The 19,968-nt window shown below is 53.8% G+C and overlaps 1 protein-coding gene across 1 annotated transcript in view; it reads left to right on the top strand.

Moving 5' to 3' along the window:
• PASK (PAS domain containing serine/threonine kinase) overlaps positions 1-19,689 on the top strand; it is a gene marked incomplete at its 5' end in the record, with an annotated part of 28,515 nt that extends 8,826 nt beyond the window's left edge. Inside the window, 10 exons of the mRNA XM_082840892.1 lie at positions 1,245-1,368; positions 3,754-5,099; positions 6,107-6,279; positions 6,718-6,885; positions 10,548-10,673; positions 10,759-10,893; positions 14,119-14,318; positions 16,936-17,099; positions 18,598-18,834; positions 19,428-19,689. Coding sequence (XP_082697018.1) covers positions 1,245-1,368; positions 3,754-5,099; positions 6,107-6,279; positions 6,718-6,885; positions 10,548-10,673; positions 10,759-10,893; positions 14,119-14,318; positions 16,936-17,099; positions 18,598-18,834; positions 19,428-19,537 — 2,783 coding nt within the window. The 3' untranslated portion in view covers positions 19,538-19,689. The remainder of the gene's footprint in view (positions 1-1,244; positions 1,369-3,753; positions 5,100-6,106; positions 6,280-6,717; positions 6,886-10,547; positions 10,674-10,758; positions 10,894-14,118; positions 14,319-16,935; positions 17,100-18,597; positions 18,835-19,427) is intronic.
• Between the last annotated feature and the right edge of the window lie 279 nt (positions 19,690-19,968).

The following is a 19,968-nucleotide window of genomic DNA, read 5'->3' as shown; positions in this document are numbered from 1 at the left end:
CTTCGTTGTGGTGCGCGGGCTTCTCGTTGCGGTGGCTTCTCTTGTTGCGGAGCACGGGCTCTAGGCATGCGGGCTTCAGTAGTTGTGGCTCACGGGCTCTAGAGCGCAGGCTCAGGAGTTGTGGCACATGGGCTTAGTGGCTCCACGGCATGTGGGATCTTCCCGGGCCAGAGATCGAACCTGCACTGGCAGGCAGATTCTTAACCACCGTGCCGCCAGGGAAGTCTGTGACCACTTTTCTTAACATGGGGTTTCCTTCATTGTATCCGGGTTTTTGTGTCTGCAAAGACTCCTTTTTTTCAAGTTTTTTTCTGTATCGCTGATGCATTCCCTTTCCTCTTTTTCCAGATTTCCAAATTCTTCCTGGTGTGTGTGTGTGTGTGTGTGGTGTGTGTGTGTGTGTGTGTGTGTGTGTGTGTGTGTGTGTGTGTGTAGTTCATCTTCTTTGTAGAAAATGGGGGGTGGGGTCACAGAAGCTCTGTCCCCGTCATTGTCTCCAGGATGCACTCATGGGCGTGTTTCTGGGTGCGTGGGGACGCGTGCTCTTGTTTATGGTGCCAGCCCGCCTGCGCCTGTCAGCCAGGGGCCGGGACTAAACTTTCTAAGAGCCTCCCCCATGCAGGCTGCTGTGTGGCAAGGACAGTCTTGCTCCTCTGACCCTAGTAACCTGTGATGTCCCAGGCCCTGGTGTAGGCAGGCAGGCGGAGGCAGGTGGCACACGAGCCGTAGGAGGTGACCAGTGCTCAAAGGAAGGGCACAGCAGGGGAGGGTGTGCCGTCTTGGGGTCTGTGAGCCGGAATGAGGCAGGGGCGGCCTTCTGGGAAAGTGAGCACTGCCGGGCGTGGTGAGGTAGGTGGCCAGAGGGCCAGGCCCCAAGGCCCTGGGGAGGGAAGCAGGGCCCGGCTGCCAGGCCTTTGGTTTTTACCCGGCGTCAGAGCGGAGCCCTCGGGGGCTGTCGGCAGATGAGGGGCAGGTTCGACTCCGGGGTCGGTGGGTGCGGGGCCCAGGGCGGAGCAGGGAGAGCCCAGGGAGGCTGTGGGCCTGGACCTGGTGCCCGTGGGGCAGTGAGGGGCGGTCAGATCCGAGACCTGCTGTGGACGTGGGGCTGGCGGTGTGTCTGAGGTCAGGTTAGGCCCCCTTGCGCCCTGCTCACGCGTCACACGGGCCGAGGAGGTGGATTTCAGCAGGGTGAGCCAGCGAATGGAAAACACTCTTCTTTTGTTTCTTTTTGCTGTTGCTGCCAGATCTAAGGGTGAACACCGAGACCCCAAAGCCAGCGGAGAGCCAGGCTGCCTCGCCCAGGGCCCAGGTTCCTGTGGATGCCGGGGGCCGCCTCGCCTTCTCCCTCCCGGCGCTGCCCACTCTGGGGTAAGTCCTCTGGGGGAGGGGCGGGTGCGCGAGGGGCAGGGGGGAGGCACCCTGGGGAAGTTTTCAGTCCTTGGGAATGATGGAGGTGACACCTGCTGCTGCCCCTCGCCATGGCAGTGCTTCTGTCTCACCCGTCTCCGTGAGACGGGCCCCAGTTTATGGTTAAGAAGGCGTTCAGGGAGGTTCCGGGGAGCTGATTCCAGCGTAATTTTCTCATTCTGTAAATAATTTGAATCTGTTTGCTATGCATTTTTAAATAACAAAGTTACTCTATTTAGAGGAGGCGAGGTACAATGTGGAAAATTTAGGAAAGTAGAAATAGAACACCCACTTGCTCAGTTACCACAGTCCTGGTGTGCATAGCATTTTGGTTTGTTTTCAGTAAGTTTCTCTTTTTAAAACAGTCTCTTTGAAGCGTCGCATACAGTCATGCGCCAGCCTCTCTGGACCTTCTCCTCTCACCCTGGGAGGCCCTGCTCCCACGCCACTCGGTGTCCCTCACTGCCCTGGGGTCAGGACGCAGGTCAGAGGTGCCTGTTCTTGAACTTCACCGAATGCACTCCCTTATCTCCGGCATCTTTTGTTCACCATTGTGTGAGATTTATTCACTCACACATACACGCTGTTTTCTAGTCTTCTTGAAATTATGTTTTAAATACATACTACGTGAATGTGTATGTTTTTCTAAGTACAGAAGAATAATGGTGAAGAGTAGAAGTCCCCGTGACTCTGTCCCCAGAGAGAACCTCTGCCGTCAGTGACCTTGCAGGACCCCTTTCCCCATGTGCTTAGATGGAAGTGTGTGTTACACAGGCACAGGCAGGCTGCCATGCACACGTCCTAAATGTGTGCACGTGCCTGGACACGCGGTGTGTGTGTCTCGGAGACCTTTCTCTGCAGCGCTGCCTCAGAACCGCCACCTCACAGGTGGCACCATGGTTTGTGAACACGGCTCCTGTCATCTGCTTCAACTTCCTGGCCTTTTCCTATTTAACTTTTGGTGGCTGGAGCAGCGTGACTGCGGGCTCTCCTTGCTGTGTGTGTGCGTGTGCGCACGCGCGCGCACACACACGCACACACACACACACACACACACACACACACACGGTGAGGAGGGAGGATTCTGTGCTGCCTGGGGGCGCATGGTGGGGCCTGGGCTCAGGGGCACCCGCTGGTGTGGGCGCCAGGTGCCCGGCCCGCGTCGGGGCAGGTGTGTCTTAGCGATGGCTCACGTGCTGAATGAACCTCAGTGCGGTGCGTGGGCTTGATTTTCTGGGACGTGGGTGGGCAACGAGGAGCTTCAACTAGATGGGCCGTTCCTGCATTTCCTCTTCGCTGGACGTTTCTGGTCTCGCGGTTCTAAGTGTTTGATGCGTCCTTCATGGGCCAGTTACCGTCTTCCTCCTTCCTTCACTCGTCGCCTCACCTGCTGACACCGCAGAGGCCGTGTGGCTCCCCGGAGACGGGTCCAGGGCTGGCCTCTTGGCCCAGGTAGATGGTGGTGGTAGATAGAGGTGGCGTAGCGGCGACGGGTCATTCTTGCCTGGTCTCTGCAAGGCCCTTGCCCCCTCAGCTGTCCCTGAGAACTCCACTCACAGCGGCCTCCTCTGTGGGGCCCATCCTTAAGTGACGTCTTTCCTCTCCCCGCCTCTTTATGAGCCCCTGGTGTAACATTTACAGATCACCGCACGCCTCCCCAGCCAGGCCGGGCACTGCCACTTTCTGTTGGCCTTGGTGCCTGCGGCCGACCTTGGGCTGACACGGGGCTGGCGCTCAGCACCGCCGGCTGAGTGGGTGCTGGCGGCGGGGCCGGCAGAGGGGAGTCTGGATGCAGATTGCCAGGTGGGCCGTGGCGGCCTCTTCCTCAGTGGTCCGCCCGTGCTGAGTGCACTGGGGGCTTTGTGCTCCAGCTCTCAGGACCCTGGGGGCACGGCTCTTCCAGCCTCCTGCCCCTCGTGCCCTGCCCTCTCTGAGCTGTGAGATCCGATGATGTTTGTAGCCATTGTGGTTTACCGCGTGCAGTGTCCAATGCCTCTCCTTTCTTCCCACACCTCCACCTTGCGGGCAGGAAGAGGCTGGCTGCACGGCTGTTGGGGTCCCACTCACCGCAAAGTGAGATTGCTGACCACAGCCTTGAGCAGAGGGTCCTAGGCACTCAGTGGCATTCTTGGATAAATCATTGTTAAGTGTGGATTTATCTGGAGAATATGTGAGTTGGTTCTTCATTTTTAAATTTAGTTATAAAAGTCTTTTTTTTCTGTCATAAGCTTATGGCGTTAAATGCATGGTGCGGGTCTCTAATCAAGGGGGAGCCCCTGTGATCTCTTTTTTATTGACTCTTCTGTGGCTCCTCAGTGACTATGTCATCCGTATAACAATCCACAGGGTGGACAGCGTCCCAGAAGGAAGCCCACCAGCTCATGGCCAACAGCCGTCACCCCAGGACCAGCAAAATATCCCGGAGGGAAGCCCGCCAGCCCAGGAACAGTCACTGCCCGAGGGCCAGCGAAACATGCCCGGGGGATGCCCGTCAGCCCCTGGCCGTCAGTCGTCGCCAGAGGACCAGCAGAGCACTGTCTTAGAGAAAGAGCGGCTGGCAACAGCAGAGAGCCTCAGGCAGGACCTTCTGGGAGGAAACAGGTCTGACCCAGTGGACACAAGACCATGTGCTTCCCAAGAAGATTCTGAAACACCAGTGCCAAGTACAGATGGGACCAGTGGTGCTGGAAGGGGTGGCCTATATCAGGAGACACAGCTGGGACGGAGGGGCTCGAGTGGTACCAGCGATTCAAACCACGGGGCTGATGCCACCAAGGCCAGGCCGCACGCTGCGGGTCAGCTGGCAGGGCAGGGCCTCCCGGTGCGCGGCCCTGGATTCGAGGCAGAGTGGAGCACTCAGCGGGGAAGCCCGGGCTCGGCCCCCAGCCCCTCGGGGACGGTGCAGCCCTTGCTCTCGACGCTTTCTTTGGATGAGCCGTGGCTGGGGACGTGCTTGATTAAGGAGCAGCTGCCTGCACCGAGCTTTGCGGGGCCTTGGGGTGTCTCCTGCGCCGAGCTGGTCCCCGCAGAGCAGCCCCCGCCCTCCGCCCCTGCGTCCTTGTGTGACCTGGGAGGCACAGACCCGCACGGCGGCCGCTCGGGCAGCTCCTCGGCCCGCTACACCCTTGCCACTGACCTGCCCGGTACCGTGGAGGCCCGGGAGGCTGGCAAGAATTCGTTTTCCTGGAACCTCAAGGAACTCGTTTTCAGCGAATGGACAGACCGAACTTCTTCGAACTGTTCCTACGCTACGTCTGAGCTCGGGGGGACCCGGTCCCCTTCGCTGCGGGTCTCTGGTGTGGACGTGAGCGGTTTACGCAGGCAGAGGTCAGAAGTCCTAGACGGCCGGGAGCTGTTACTGCTGACCGGCACTAACTTCAATCTGGGTGAAGGCCGGCGGTTCCGCGAGAGCTGTCTGGGGCTGGATGGAACAGAACCATCGCAGACTGGCTTGGTGTCCTCCGAACACTATGACCTGGGTGGCCGAGAGAGCCTGGACCGCGTCCCTCCTGTGTCGGGAGCCGGCCCCATGGATGCGTCCCTGTTAGAGGCACCCAGGCTGAGCCTCCAGGTCACCTCCACGCCTGTGAGAGCAGACGGCTCTGCGCCGCTTGGGGCCGCCGACCTGCAGCACGAGATCCAGGAGGGCGCCTACGCGGGGAGCTGTTACCACCGAGACGGCTCACAGCTGAGTACGTGCGGGTGGGGGGCAGGGAGGGCCCGGTCCCCGGTTGCCCTGCTGCCCTGAGAGCGTGGCGCAGCGGGGTCAGGGGGGCTTCCTGATCCTGGCCTCTGATGGGGCTTCATCCCCGGAATCGTTTTGGCAGGAATGAGGTGTTATTAAATAAAGAACCGAGGTTAGAGTTTACCTCTTCAAAGTGAGGATTACAGGTGCGTGTGCCGGGGAGGGGGCAGCCCGGGGGCCCAGGCCCTCCGTGCGGTGCAGCAGGGGGTGGGCTCCCGGCTGCCACACCAGGAGGCAGGTGTGGCTGAGGGGCTGGTGGTGGTTTTCCGTGAGCTGTCGGGGTTCAGGCTGCTCTGGCCTCAGAATCTCCATTCTGGGGGTGTGGCCGTCAGACCCCTTCACTTGTCCCTTTTTCTTTTCCTAATTTCCTAATTTGCCATATTTCAGCCAGTTGTTTCCTCGTTGCTGATTTCGTAGTGTTGGTTACCAGGGTTTTTCCCAAACTTAAAAGAGTTACATAAGTAATATGTGTTATTTGCAGAAATATTAGAAAATATAAACAAAAAGAAGAAAATAAAATCCCCTGTAAACCTCCCCGATAGCTACCTTAGATTTGCTGTGTTCCCAGGAGGCTGTGTCCACGCACACATGTGCCACGGCAGTGTGCACGGTGACGTGTACAGTTAGGTGGCACGTGTGTGTACGTGTGGCTCCCGAGCCAGACTCCTGTGGAGGGTGTTGGGGGCAGGTTTTCCAGGCTCGTCCGAATCGGTGGCTGGTGGCGGGTCTCTCCTGAGTCCCCTGGCCTCCGGCTGCCCCCGAAGACATGCTGGGCTGCTGACACCACGCCGGCGGGAGGTGATGCGGCCGCCAGCCTCAGCTTTGCCCTTCTCCGGGCTCGGTGCCCTCTGCCCCTGCCCCAGGTGCTGTCTGTTGGCTTTATCTCGTTCTGGGGGTCTTGACACTGCTGTGGTGACAGCAGCGGGGGTGTTTGGTCTCCCCTTCCGTCCTCAGGTGTGCAGTTTGAAGTGAAGCGGGTGGAGCTCCAGGGCTCATCCACCTTGTTCTGCTGCTGGCTGGTGAAGGACCTCCTGCACGGCCACCTGGACTCGGCCCTGCAGACTCGCCTGCTCCTGCCCGGCTCCGCCCACTCCACCTGCGAGCTGTCTGGAGCCAGCCTGGGGGAGGTTCGTGACTGAAGTCAGCTCCTGCCTTCTGCCCGCCTCTCCCAATCAGCATCTCTCTCTCTCTCTCTCTCTCTCTCTCTCTCTCTCTCTCTCTCTCTCTCTCTCTCTCTCTCTCTCTCTGTGTCCTCGGGGATGGGAAGAGGGTCTGTGTAGGGTCTGTCTTCTGACATTCTGTGTATCAAGCCACATGTGGGATTTCAAATCTGTGTGTCTCCGTGTGCACAGTGGGGTCCAGGTGTGTGCCAGTCTGGACAGACATGTCGAGGCCCCTGGCATACCCCGTGGAGAGCGGGTCTCGGGCCGGGGACCCCGTGGGCCTGGGAAGAGCGGGGAGGGGCAGCACAGGGCGTGGGTGCCGCTGTCGCCGCTCGGCCTGCCGCTGCCTGGCTCCTTCAGTGCGTTGCTTGTGGTCCCCCGGACGTGCCTTTGTGTTCGCAGGTGCTCGCAAGCAAACCCTGGATCGAGGAGCCCCCCGAGGCTGTGGAGCTGGAGGGGCTGGCGGCCTGCGAGGGCGCGTACTCCCGCAAGTACAGCACGCTCAGCCCCATCGGCAGAGGGGCCTTTGGCTTCGTGTGGACGGCGGTGGACCAGGAAGCCAATAAGGAGGTACTGGGCTCCTGCAGGGCTGGGGTCTGCGTGCTGAGGGGCCGGCTGCCCGGCCGCACACCTCATCCTGTAATGTGCCTTAGAGCCACCGCCCCTCCCTCCCAAGTCCCGTTGTGGTTAGATTTGTAGTTGCCTGGGCGTTTCGTGATTCGGGGGAGCTGGCATGGTCGCCGTACTGCCTGTCCCAGCGAACCCCGCAGACTGCCCAGGTGTCCCCGGGCCCGGCCTGCCGATTCCTGGGAGGGCCAGTGTGGGGCCCCTTCACCGCGGCGGCTTCTAGTTGCTTCTGGGATTCACCACAGCTCCGTGCTTGGGTCGGCGCCTCAAGGGTCTGCACCAAAGTCTTGTTGGTCTTAGGGATCTTTCAGTGGGTCCTTTGGGCTTTCTTCCTCTGCCGGCAGCGGCAGTCCTGTCTCTTTCTCTATTACTTACATCTCATCGCCTCTTTTCCTTCCTGCTGTCACCTTGGCTAGGAGCCGCAGAGCCGTTGGAGTAACAGGTACACTTCCCGACCTCGGGGTGGTCCTCTGTCAATTCCAATGGCTCCTTTTATTGTTTGACGGATACCTTTTGTTTGAGAATACTTCATTTTATTTTCAGTTCACTAAATTTTTTTTTTAAAGAATGAGCGTTGAGTTCTATCAAATGTCTTTTCAGCATCTATTGCGATGATTGTATCTTTGTTTCCTTTATTAATATATAAATAACAACAGTCAACTTCCATTCGTAGACTCACTCCTCAATTGTGTTACAACATTCTTTTAATGCGTTGCTGCATTTGGCTTGCTAATATTTTTATTTGGGATTTTTTCACTTACATTCATACGTAAGTGTTTTTTCTTTTTTCTCTGTCAGTTTTGTGGGGCCTGCAGAGCTGGGGACACCAGTGGTCACCAGCACTTGTGACGTCACGTCTGCAGGGGTTTCTGTGGCGAGTCTCGTCCCCTTGGCTGTCCTTGTCTTCACTGTCTTCTCTTTGCTAGACTTGCCAAAGAATTGCCTATTTTCTAATCAAATATTTGCTTTGTTTTCTTTAAATTTCTTTCCTTGTACTTTCTACGAGTTAATTTTGCTATTTTTCTAGCTTATTAGCTTGAGTGTGTGTTTTTCAAGCTGTTACTTAATAATAAAAGCTTGTGCAGCGTTGAGTTGTCTGAGTGCACCCGGCCACCTTCTAGAGGTTTAAACACGTGCTGCTCTGGGTGTCACGTGTTTCTAAGCAGTCTCGTTCTTCAGTTTCTGTTGTCATCTTTAATTTATTTGGGGCAGATCTTCTCACTCTTGGTTTGGATCAGGAATCTGAAAGGCTCTGCGGGTTTCTTTAGACCTTTATACCTAAGGAAGAAGAAAGGAGCCCCAGAGTTCTTCTCTTGGTTTAAAACGAAGCCACATGAGTAATTTTGCCTTTCAGAAAACAGGGATGTCAATTTAAATGTTATTAGGCCAACACATTATTAAGTAAAAGCAGCCAATCAGAAAGTATACTTTGAAGGGTTTGGGTCCAGTTCTCAGGACAGAGTGCAGATCGATTTGCAGGGTGTTTCCATCGTAACAATATCAATTCTTCTGATCCACAGACATGGGATGTCTGTCCATTTATTCAGATCTTTAATTTCTTTCAACAGTGTTTTTAAAATTTTATTTCATTTACTTTATTTAAAAAAAAGTTTTATTTTATATTGGAGTACAGTTGATTAACAATGTTGTGTTCACTTCTCAACAATGTTTTATAGTTTTCAGTGTACAAGTCTTGTCCTGCTTTTGTTAAACCTCCAGTGTTTTTATATCCAGTTTCTTCTCTTTCCTGTGTTCGTGTTTCATTTGCTGGAATATATTTGTTACTAATTTTTCTAGGAAGGATGTATGGCTGTTCCACTCGGAATCCTTACATGTATTAGGGTGTGTTTTTTCCCTCATATTTTAGTGGAGATGTGCCTTTTTCCTCTCAGAACGTTTTAGACACACAATGGTGTCTGTTGTCATCTACCATTACTTTGAAGTGAATTTTGCTGCCAGCAACTTGATTTTTATCCTTTCTGTTTTTGTTTTTTTTTAATCTTCAGAATTCAGAAAGTTCACCAGGACGTATTTTTGTGTGTGTGTGTGTGTGTGTGTGTGTATGTGTGTGTGTGTGTGTGTATGTGTGTGTATTGTGTGTGTGTGTGTATTGTGTGTGTATGTGTATTGTGTGTGTATTGTGTGTATATGTGTGTGTATTGTGTGTGTATGTGTGTGTGTGTGTTCTTTATTCTTGCTTGACACTTGGTAAGACTTCAATCTAGATGTTTAGAGCTTTCTTTACCATAAGAGGATTCTCTTCTCTTGTTCCGTTATTCTTCCCCCTGAAGCTCACGTTAGGTGTGTGTGGAGGCCCTGGAGGCCGCCTTCCTTCTTGTCTCCCTGAACTTGCAGCTGGACGGGCAGCAGGCAGCTCCCTGCAAACACACGCACTCGAGCTCTGCCGTCTGCACCGCTCCGGCCCCGCCTGACTCCATCATCCTTCTCGTGCCCGGTAACCTGGATCCTCGGGCCGTCAGCCTTGCTTCCACCCTCATCTTCTTGCTTTCCCTTGCGTCTCTCATCTGACCTGTTAAATCGTGGTGACCCTCCCCTCGAAGCATCTTCAGAGTTTGTCCACTTGTCACCACGCACATGCTGGCACCCAAGCCACCACCTTTGTTCTTCAGATTATTGTGGGGTGGTTGGATATTGCAGAAGCTCCTAAGTGGTCTCCCTGCTTCTGCCTTGGCCCTGTGTGCCGTCACTGCCCCTCGTGCCGCCTGCTCACCACGCGCAGAACCTTCCCCCACCTTCCCTCTGCCTGCAGTGCCTTCCCCTGGCCCCTCTCAGAAGCCGCTGCCTCAGGAAGCCCGCCCCGGCCCCGCCACCCAGCACTTCCCGGTTCAGCTGCCCTCGCTTTTCCTGACCCGCGGCGCATCTTGTGTATCGTCTGCTTCCCGGCAGATGCTGATCTCCGTGAGGGCGGGGCTCTCTGTCGTCTGGTTTGGGGTCTCCTGCTGAAGTGCAGAGCAGGCCCGGCTCGCGGTCACTGCTCACCACATGCCCAGCACCCACCTAGGAGCAGGTGTTTTGTTGAGGGGCAGGGATGTCATTCATTGACCTAGAGTGTTGGTTTTCTTTACTAACGGTGTCTTTTTCTTCTATTCCACACTCCAACTGACTATCATTAGTTGACTAACACCGTTTTTTCTGTATTTATCTTGTGTCCATCTGTCTTGCTGAACTCTCTGATTAGTTCTCAGGATCAACATGAATGACAGTTTTTGTTCATTTTTTCTAGTTCTCAGGCCTCTTGTTTCATTTTCTCAGCCAGGACATCCAATACTGGGTTGAGAAATTGGGGTGGCATGCGGTGCTCTGGGGAGCACCTGTCTTTCCGCAGCTCCGCCTGTGGCTCCACCGTCACCCCCGTCCGCCCACTTTCTAGGTCGGGCTGGTCCAGTCAGCACTTCCGGTCGGCTACTGACTTGCTTCTCTGTCTGCTCGTGCCGGAGGGTTGTTGTTCGGTTTCTTCTTTCACGTCCCTGGGGCTGAGCGGGGGTCGGGGTGGGGATAGGGTGAAGGTAGAGCAGCAGGCCCGACGGGCTGCTGGAGGCCTGGCGGGGATGGCTGCAGCCACCTCCTCTCTGCTTTCCTCGCAGGTGGTGGTGAAGTTTATTCAGAAGGAGAAGGTTTTGGAGGATTGTTGGATTGAGGATCCCAAACTTGGGAGAGTCACTTTGGAGATTGCCATCCTGTCCCGGGTGGAGCACGCCAACATCGTCAAGGTAGAGAGCTGTTGTCACACGCGTTCTCGAGTTTGTTGTCTTGAAGGTTCCCCAGCAGGGCCACACCCAGCTTGTGTCTCTCCAGGTGCTGGATGTATTTGAAAATCAAGGGTTCTTTCAGCTGGTGATGGAGAAGCACGGCTCCGGCCTGGACCTCTTTGCATTCATCGACCGCCATCCCAGCCTCGATGAGCCCCTGGCGAGCTACATCTTCCGACAGGTGAGAGCGGGCCAGAGCCGCCCGGGGCGTGTGGGCTTGGCTGCCTGGGCCCAGGGCTGCAGGGGTCAGTGATACACACTCCGTTCTCTCTGTGAGCTGGATCTGGCCTTCGGTTTTCGGATTTTATTGAGTAGGATATGTATTTTGAGAAGAGAATTCTATGGATGAAGCAGAGAGAGTAAGGTGGGGAAGGAAGAATGAGGCCAGGTACTATCATGGAATGACGGCAGACGTGGGTTGATGATTCAGGTTTACTTATATCCCTACAATATCCGAAGCAATCTCAAAAATGGACCAGCAGAGCTACCAGACTGGGTTTTGAGATTGTGCACTTGATCTGAATCCTCGTTCACCAATGGGGAATCATTGCTCATTTGTACGTAGAGATCATTCTAGTGCCAGCACCATGAGGCTGTTGGGACTAAATCAGAGAGTGCCTCTAAGGCCCTTGTGCAGCACACACACACGAGTCCTGCACACAGGAAGTGCTTAATAAACGTAGCTGTCCAGTTAATTAGTCCACAGAGGTTGCGGTTCTGGCCATCTCATTTTACAGTGAGTATTTGTCTTGATCTCCTTGTGTCTGTCTGTGTCCTGATGTTAGTCCACTCGTTAGTTTTTGGAACGGAAGCATGACCAGGGAAGTGGAAAGGTGTCCTATGACAGAGAGAAGTTGGGTGGCAGTGCGGGGAGGGGGAGACTGCAATTCTTGTTTTAGTTTTAATATCGTGGTAGTTCCATTCCAGACGATTCCTAGCTCCCTGGAAAAGATGGAGAGATACCTGGGACGGGGCTGTGACCAATTCACAGATTTGTTCTTCGTTTCCTGGAGCTGACTTGATTTCTAATGACAGCTTCCATGAATTGACATTTCTTCCTCAAAGCTATAAGCCCCCAGAAGTTATTGGATTTGTGAAATTAAATTTCTGAGGCACCTACTTGTAAGTTTCGGTCATCATCGTTCTGCCCGAATGTCACCTCTCCCCCCTTGCTACTTTGGAAGGTTATTTACGCATCTACTTTACTTCATGGCAAAGATTTGTTTCTGAAATCTTCATGGCAAACAGAGTGTCAGTATGACATAACATTAGGAGTCACTTATCAATAGCTGCTACCTAACCGTTGTTAATTTGGGGCGACTGATACAGGTAATTCTAGTGTTCAATACTTTTTAACTTTTGCAAGAGGTATCTATAGCCCCTTTGTAAATCTATATACATAAGTGTTGTTATATGTAAACATGGATTCACAACTCTACAGAACTATATTATTACATGTAAACGTATGTATGTGCAGTGCCAGGTATTAGTGTATTGCCTCTCAGCTCCAGAGCTGTGCGTCTGCTTGGTGAACTGCTCTCCTGTGCAGCTGGGATGTTGCGGGGGGCCTGCAGGAAGAGCAGCTACTCCCATTCAGGTTCTTTACCCCTTTGTAGTTAATGAACCTTGATGAAGCCTTCCATGTTCAGATTAACGTGTGCTTTCTGTTTCCCAACTGGAGCCTGATATGTACATGTGCATGTGTGCATGTATATGTATGTACATATACATGTAAAAGTATATATATATATGTGAATGTATAAGTATAGACATGCACGTGTATGTCTGCACACTTGCGTATGTGTGTACACGTGCGCATGCATGCTTCTTTATATAAATGTGCAGGTATGTATGTGTTTGCATGCGTATGTATGTAAATATACATTCATTCATTTAAAGTTAATTAATTCAGCTTAGTTTGTCTGCCATGAACTATTGCTTCTGACTCAAGATATTCATCTGTAAATATAAAGTTGTCTCTAATGATGTAAACGACTGACTACCTCCATGAAATCACTGTGTTATTTATTTATTTATTTATTTAAAATTTTTGGCTGCGTTGGGTCTTCGTTGCTGAGCGCAGGCTTCCTCTAGTTGCAGCGAGCGGGGCTGCTCTTTGTTGTAGTGCGTGGACTTCTCATTGCGGTGGCTTCTTATTGCAGAGCATGGGCTCTAGGCGCGTGGGCTTCAGGAGTTGTGGCACGTGGGCTGAGTAGTTGTGGCGCACGGGCTTAGTTGCTCTGCGGCATGTGGCATCTTCCTGGACCAGGGCTCGAACCCGTGTCCCCTGCATTGGCAGGCGGATTCTTAACCATTGCACCACCAGGGAAGTCCCGAAATCACTATGTTGATTGGTACAGTTGGTGTCCAAATTATGAATGGGGTCAGAAATTGTACTAATCTTACTTAAACTTAACTGAGGTGCTACTTTTGTTGATCTCTGTCACCAAATGTGCAGTGCAGGCAGACAGCAGTATATTCTAGTAACTTTACCCTTTCACGGAGGAGACTAATGTGCTTGGCTTGTTGGAATGAAGCCCATTTCCTGGGGAGTTACTTTAAATTCACATGGTTGAGACTTCCACACATGTTGGGGAATGTATGGCTGACACTCAGTGCTGATCTTTGAGGAGCTGCCAGAGCCTTGAAGTAGGAGTTTGGAGACTTGGCTTCTGTCCCCAACTCTGCTCCTGAATTGCCATGTGAACTCTGGGCAGAACACTGTCCCTCACTGTGAACCAAAGGTGGTGGAGTCAGGCCTTCTATAGGGCCACCTCCCATGCAACCAGCCCACACTCATTAAGGTGCCCACCATGTGTCTTTGTAGCTTCTGCCGTGGTCTGTCTGTCTTTCCTCCCAAGATGGTCGTTCTATATCTGCTGAGGAGGTTTCATTGGTAGCACACAGACAGAGAACTTAAAACTCACATATTTATCTGGGGGAGGGAGGAATGGGGGTGTCAGTGAAAGAATACAAAGTTTCAGTTTTGCAGGATGAGTAAGTCCTAGAGGTCTGCTGTACGGCATGGTCCCTATAGCTAACAATGCTGCATGGTCTACTTTAAAATCTGTCAAGGGGGTAGACCGTGTCTTAGGTGTCCTTATCACAAAATAATAATAGTAATAAATAATTAAATTAAAGAAAAGAATCCTAGATCTGCGTTGCTGCCTTGTGGGCATGACGTGTGCCAGCCACACTGAGCATGCTGCCTGGAGCTGCTTTTCCTCCACACGGCTCAGCCGTGTGCGATCTGCAGCCTCCAGAGTCTTTCCTGTCACCAGTTTGTGATGAGTTAGAGAACTCTTTTGTTCTTTTTCTTTTCTTTTTTTCTTCTTAATCCTTAATTTAAATTCATGTTCTACTTGAATTGCCTTTTAAAAAGTCCCCTGTGGCCTCCTGATTTCAGCTGGTGTCAGCAGTGGGATACCTGCGCTCCAAGAGCATCATTCATCGGGACATCAAGGACGAGAACATCGTGATCGCTGAGGATTTTACAATCAAGCTCATAGACTTTGGCTCGGCTGCCTACCTGGAGAGGGGCAAGCTGTTCTATACCTTCTGTGGGACAATTGAGTACTGCGCGCCCGAAGTCCTCCTGGGAAACCCGTACGTATCATGGGAGCTGCAGCCTGTTGTCACACCTGCCATCAAACCTGTGGTTGGTGGGGTTTTAGGGGGAAAAATGGTTTCAGTTTGTGCCTCTTTGACGAGGGTGTTGAGTGATAAAGTATGTTTGGGAAATAAGTGGGCAGGCAGGCAGGAAAAGTAAGGTGGGTCAGGGAAGCTGGTGGGTGGAGACAGAGATTCAGTATATTATTTCCTCAACTTTTATGTTTGGAGTTTTCATATAATTAAAAGTTAAGAGAGGGCTTCCCTGGTGGTGCAGTGGTTAGGAATACGCCTGCCAGTGCAGGGGACACACGGGTTCAAGCCCTGGTCTGGGAAGATCCCACATGCCACGGAACAACTAAGCATGTGCGCCACAACTACTGAACCTGTGCTCTAGAGCCCACGAGCCACAACTACTGAAGCTTACATGCCTAGAGCCCGTGCTCCGCAAAAGTGAAGCCACTGCAATGAGAAGCCCATGCACCCCAATGAAGAGTAGCCCCAACTCAATGCAACTAGAGAAAGCCCGCGTGCAACAGTGAAGACCCAATGCAGCCAAAGATAAATAAATTTAAAAAAAAAAGAAAAGAAAAAAAAGTTAAGAGAAAGATAAAAAGAGTCCCAAAACTTGGGACTCTTCAAATTAATGAAGAGGATTTTTTTTTTAGTTGGTTTATTTATTTTGATGACAGAACTAGTAATCTAGTCCAATAATATATTGCTGGGCCGGCCATGTAGGAAATCAAGCAACAGAAAAAGTACTAATGCAGAGGGTCCAGGCTGAAGCTGGGTCCACTCCTGGCCAGAGGTGCTGTCGCTGACTGGCCCAGCATGCGTCAGCTCGGGGCGCGCCAAGCTTCCTGTGCTGGCTGAGAGGAGCAGCAGGGGTGCAGGCCGCGTTTACATCTCTGCACCCCAGAAGCCTGTGAGCTGGAGGGGCCCGGCCTGGGCAGGGCCTGGTCTCAGGGAACTCGGGAGAGGAAGGGACACCGATGTAGCTCAGGTGCTCGTGGGCTTGCATGGAAACGGTGCTCAGTGTTTCCCCTGCGTATGCATGGATTTCTGTCTTGTCCACATGTAAACGAAGTGTGTCTGTACACATATGAAATGAAATCCAGTCAGATCCGGACCACAGGTATTATCCTGTACCACCTACACGTACTTTGGAGCAGTGTGGTTAGGACGTGTCTCTCCAGGAGGGCTTGTGGTTAGAGGGACAGACGCCAGAGCGTCGCGGGGTCCTTCACTGCCCGGTTCTACATCCCGTCCTCAGGGACCCCGCTTCCTCGCTCTTGTTTTCATGTCCTTCTACTCCAGGGGCGGCAGATCCGGCCCCCACCTGTTTTCATAACTACAGTCCTGTCGGCTCACGTAGTGTCTGTGGCTGCTTCTGTGCTGCCCTGGTGGACAGAGGCCACGTGGCCCCAGCCTGAAATACTCACTGTTTGGCGCTTTGTAGCAAAAGTTTGCTGACCCCTAGTCTATTGGATTTTTCTCTTTAGCCTCCAAAATTCTTAAAATCTCTTTTTCCAAAACATAAGTGGCACAAAACAAAAACTGCCAAATCTGATTTTCTGGCTGTAGCATTGTCTCATCCCCTCACTTCCCTGAGGTCTGTCCTCGTGGCCCCTCCCCTCCTGGCCCCTCTTCTCGCCTGGGGCCCAGCCCCCCGCCCCTACTGCCCACTGGTTTCCCGACTCCTGATATCCCCAGGCTCTCTGTGGCTCCCTGGAAGGCAGAGGGCTCCGTCCTGGGCCCTCTTCTCACCAGTTCCTCTCAGCCACCTTGTCTACATTCCTGTTCTGCTGCAAAGACGCTGCTGCCCAAGTCTCTCGGGGCCAGACTCTCCCTCCGCCTGAGCTCCAGACCCGAGGGACCAACCGCAGTGGGCAGCACGGGGGCTGGTGCGTGGGGGCCATCAGCCTGGCTCCCGTGCCTGCCCAGCAGCAGCCTCACCTCTTCTACGTGGAACCAAGGTGATATGTATTTTGCTGGTTTGCTGTGAGGATGAGGGTTAGACCATGTACGTGCCTTGCAGAGCACCAGCATCTCACAAGTACCCAGGAAATGGTGGCTGGGATGAGGGTGTTTGTAACCACAGGCAATAACAAAGAGCACCCGAGGGAGCTGCCTCCCTGAAGCCTGCTCCTCCAGCCGGCCGGCTGCCTGCACTCCCTCTGTCCATGCCCTTCTCACTCTCCTCTATCTATCCTGCGCCGCTGCCTTACCTCATCCTTAAGGATGCTCACCCGTGCCAGTCTCGCCTTGAGCATCCTTCACATCTTTCTGAAGCTGCCTGTGGCTCCCCAGGGCCACTAGTGAGCCGAGTTCCTGCGGGCCTGGAACTCTGCCTGCGCTCCCGGTCCTTCTCTCCACCTCCTCCAGGAAGCCCCCGGGGAGGCACTCTGCTCTGCCCCCGTGCCATCTCCTGACTGTCTCTCAGCTGCCGAGTGGGGCTTTGCTTTTCCTCTCCCTCTGCAGCATGTGGCCGGCACCCGGCTGGGGGCGGACGGGCCGGCGCTGAGAACGTGGTCGAGGAGTGTGGCGCGTCTCCCTGGAAGCCGCTCTCGGGTGACTTGTGCGGGTGCCAGGCTCACGTGCGGGGCCGGCCCAGCGCCCCAAGTGCTTTCTCTCCTTCCTGCAGTTACAAGGGGCCAGAGCTGGAGATGTGGTCGATGGGCGTCGCACTGTACACGCTGATCTTCGAGGAGAACCCCTTCTGCGAGCTGGAGGAGGCCTTGGAGGCTGCGATAAACCCCCCGTACCTGGTGTCGGAAGGTGAGCTCGCGCGGTGGCGGGCGGACGGGTGCCGGCGTTGCACAGGCTTCCCGTCTGCGAGAGCAGCGCACCCGGGTCTGTGCCGATAGCCCAGCTCTCTCTCTAATCTCTTCTTCTCGGACTTTGATCTGAACGTAAGGACGATTTGAATATGACCTTCAAACATCACAACTTTATTTTTAGGAGAGTTTCCCTTTGGACCATAGGGCCCTCTTCTGAAGGATGCGCAAACACTAGCCGTCTCTGAGCGTGGCCGTGGCAGTGACTGTAAGGTCACCTGTCGGGGAGGGCAAAGGATGGACTTGGCCCCCCGGCCGCTCATGTGGAACCTGGGGGTTTCTGTCCCACCTCTAGCTCCCGTGAGCTGGCTCCCCCAGGGCCATGAGTGGCGGTTTGCGTCTGCAGTGAGGACCTCTGGGCGGTATGCCTGGAGTGGGACCCTCACGGCCCATACCTGGAGGTGCTCCTGGGAGCCGGACCACGGGTTCTGAGGTCTCTCAGACATTAGTGACATAGTGACATTCTGTGATGCCAGAGTAATCATTCATCGTTACAGGCAGTGAGGAGCTAAGTGCCCTCATGAATCTAGTCTGGCCTTGGGCTCTTTGCTTAGGTTAGAAGCCTGTGTCTCAGCCCGCTCGGGCGTCCATGACAGGACACCGCAGACTGGGGGCTTAAAGCAGACATTTATTTCTCAGTCTGGAGGCTGAGAGCCCGAGATCAAGGTGCTGGCAGATGCGGTTCCTGGTGGGAGCCCTGTTCCTGGCTTGCAGATGGCTGCCTTTTCCTGTGTCCCCACGTGGCAGAGAGAGGGAGAGAGCCGGCCCTCTCGTGTCTCTCCTGATAAGAGCACTGATGCTGTTGCGGGGGCCCCTCCTCATGACCTCGTCTAGCCCTCGTCACCTCCCAAAGGCCCCACCTCCTAATATCATCACACTGTGAATCTGGGTAGGGGGGTGCACAGTTCAGTCCAGAGCAGCCTAGAAGAAGATTTGTAGAGCTTTGCTAACGTTCTGGATTCCGTGGTACCACGGCTCTTGCAGCTCTGCCTACGGGGACTGCTCCGCAGGCTCTCTCACTAGGCTCTCAGGATACTCACTTGGGCAGTGAGGCTTGGAGTGGCCCTGGCTGAGGTGACACTAAAAGGAAATGGGACCCAGATCCAGACTCAAGGCTGGGGGCTCTTCTCAGAGCTCGTGCTGCCTTCCTGTGGGGACTGAGCTGGGGCTCTGCTGCCGGCCACCTCCCACCTCCGTCCTGTCACGTGATCCCTGTGTCCACAGCTCTGCACCCCCAGAGTCCCTCAGGTCAGGCCCAGGTTAGGAGCTGCCACACTTGGTGTGGTGAGCAAGGTGGGATCTCGAGCTCCAAGCTTTCCTTTCAGAGGCAACAAACATCTCCCACAGCCCCTCCTGAAGCATAGCTGGGACCCCACATTCCAGAACCCCCGGAGTGTTAGTTAGAAGTGGGGATCCAGAGCCACCTCCTGTCCCATCAGACCCAGGACCTGCAGTTGTGAAATGCGTTCCACCTGCCCCCAGCCTGGGTCCTCCGTCAGTCTTCTGGCCACACGCCTTTCTGTCCCCAGATCTCATGAACCTCATGTCTGGGCTGCTACAGCCTGTCCCTGAGCAGCGCACCACCTTGGAGAAGCTGGTGACAGACCCCTGGGTGACGCAGCCTGTGAACCTGGCTGACTACACCTGGGAAGAGGTGTGTCGACTAAACAAGCCAGGTGAGAGGCGAGGCCCGTGCCCCTCGGGGCTGAGGCGGTTCCCAGGCTGCTTCCCGGGTCTTGGGGGAGGGCGAGGTTCCTTCCTCTGTGCTGCCCTGGACATGAACGTCAGGGCCCAGAGCTGGCTTGTCGCCTGTGAAACAGACTCCAGAGGTCCCTGAACACCACCAGGGGCTTTGGAAGGTGGGTGCGTGCCCACGGGAGCCTCTGACAAGGAGGAAACCGCAGACGGTATTGAGGGCTGTGCCAGAGAGTTTGCGAAGTGTAGCTGGCAGTGGTCTGAGCGGGCCGAAAGGGAGGATAAGGCCCAGACGAGGAGTGCGATGGTCTGGGGGACCCCGGGGGCCCACAGCTGGGAGCGGCAGCCTCGTGTGTCTGGTCCCCGCTGCTCAGAGTGGGCAGACATTGTCTGTGGCTCTGGACGTAGAATCCCCGCGGCACCACAGCAGGGTCCAGGGAGTCTAGAACATTGCCAGTTGGGTTCTGAAGGGTTCCCCTGATGTCTTTTGCTCCTAAGAATTTCTCCAAAGAGAAGCAAAGTATTTTAGAATCTTGCTGTTGGCAGTTGACACAGTATCTTTTTCTTTCTTTAGAGAGCGGAGTTCTGTCCACGGGCAGTCTGGAGCTGGAGAGCAGGAGCCCAAGTGCAGTGGCTCAGGCCCCGGAGCTGCGCAGGGCTTCATGTGCGCGGGCAGGCCCCTAACCGCCGGGGAACCCAGCTCTCTGCTGCTCTCCTTCACTCAGGAAGTCATGTTATATTCAGGCCCCGTGCATTCAGAGGAAGTAAGTTCTCAAGAATTAGGCCCAGTGCACCGTCTAAAACCTCATATGCAAGCTTGATGAATGTTAGAACAAAAGCCAGGGATACTATATTGTTTTAGGGTTATAAAATAGACTTGGAATTCATTTTTTTCATGGCCTTGAAAAAACATTCTAGTGTTCAATTGAGTTTTGTACTATTTTTTACTATTAAAAGGCTTCTAATTTGTGAAATTCCAAAAGGCACACAAAAGGTTTTTAACCCTTTTTCTACTTTTGTATATGTGCCTGTGTTTCTGCTTCCTGACTTGGTATATGCTCCTCTGATATGAGGAATGTGTAGAACCTATTCACCAAATGACCAGACTGTTTCAT

The sequence above is a fragment of the Leucopleurus acutus genome (genome assembly GCF_964270905.1).
Source record: "Leucopleurus acutus genome assembly, chromosome: 6".
Taxonomy (NCBI): Eukaryota; Metazoa; Chordata; class Mammalia; order Artiodactyla; family Delphinidae; genus Leucopleurus; species Leucopleurus acutus.
Note: the sequence above shows the minus strand (reverse complement) of the source record. Positions and strands in the feature narration are given on the sequence as shown.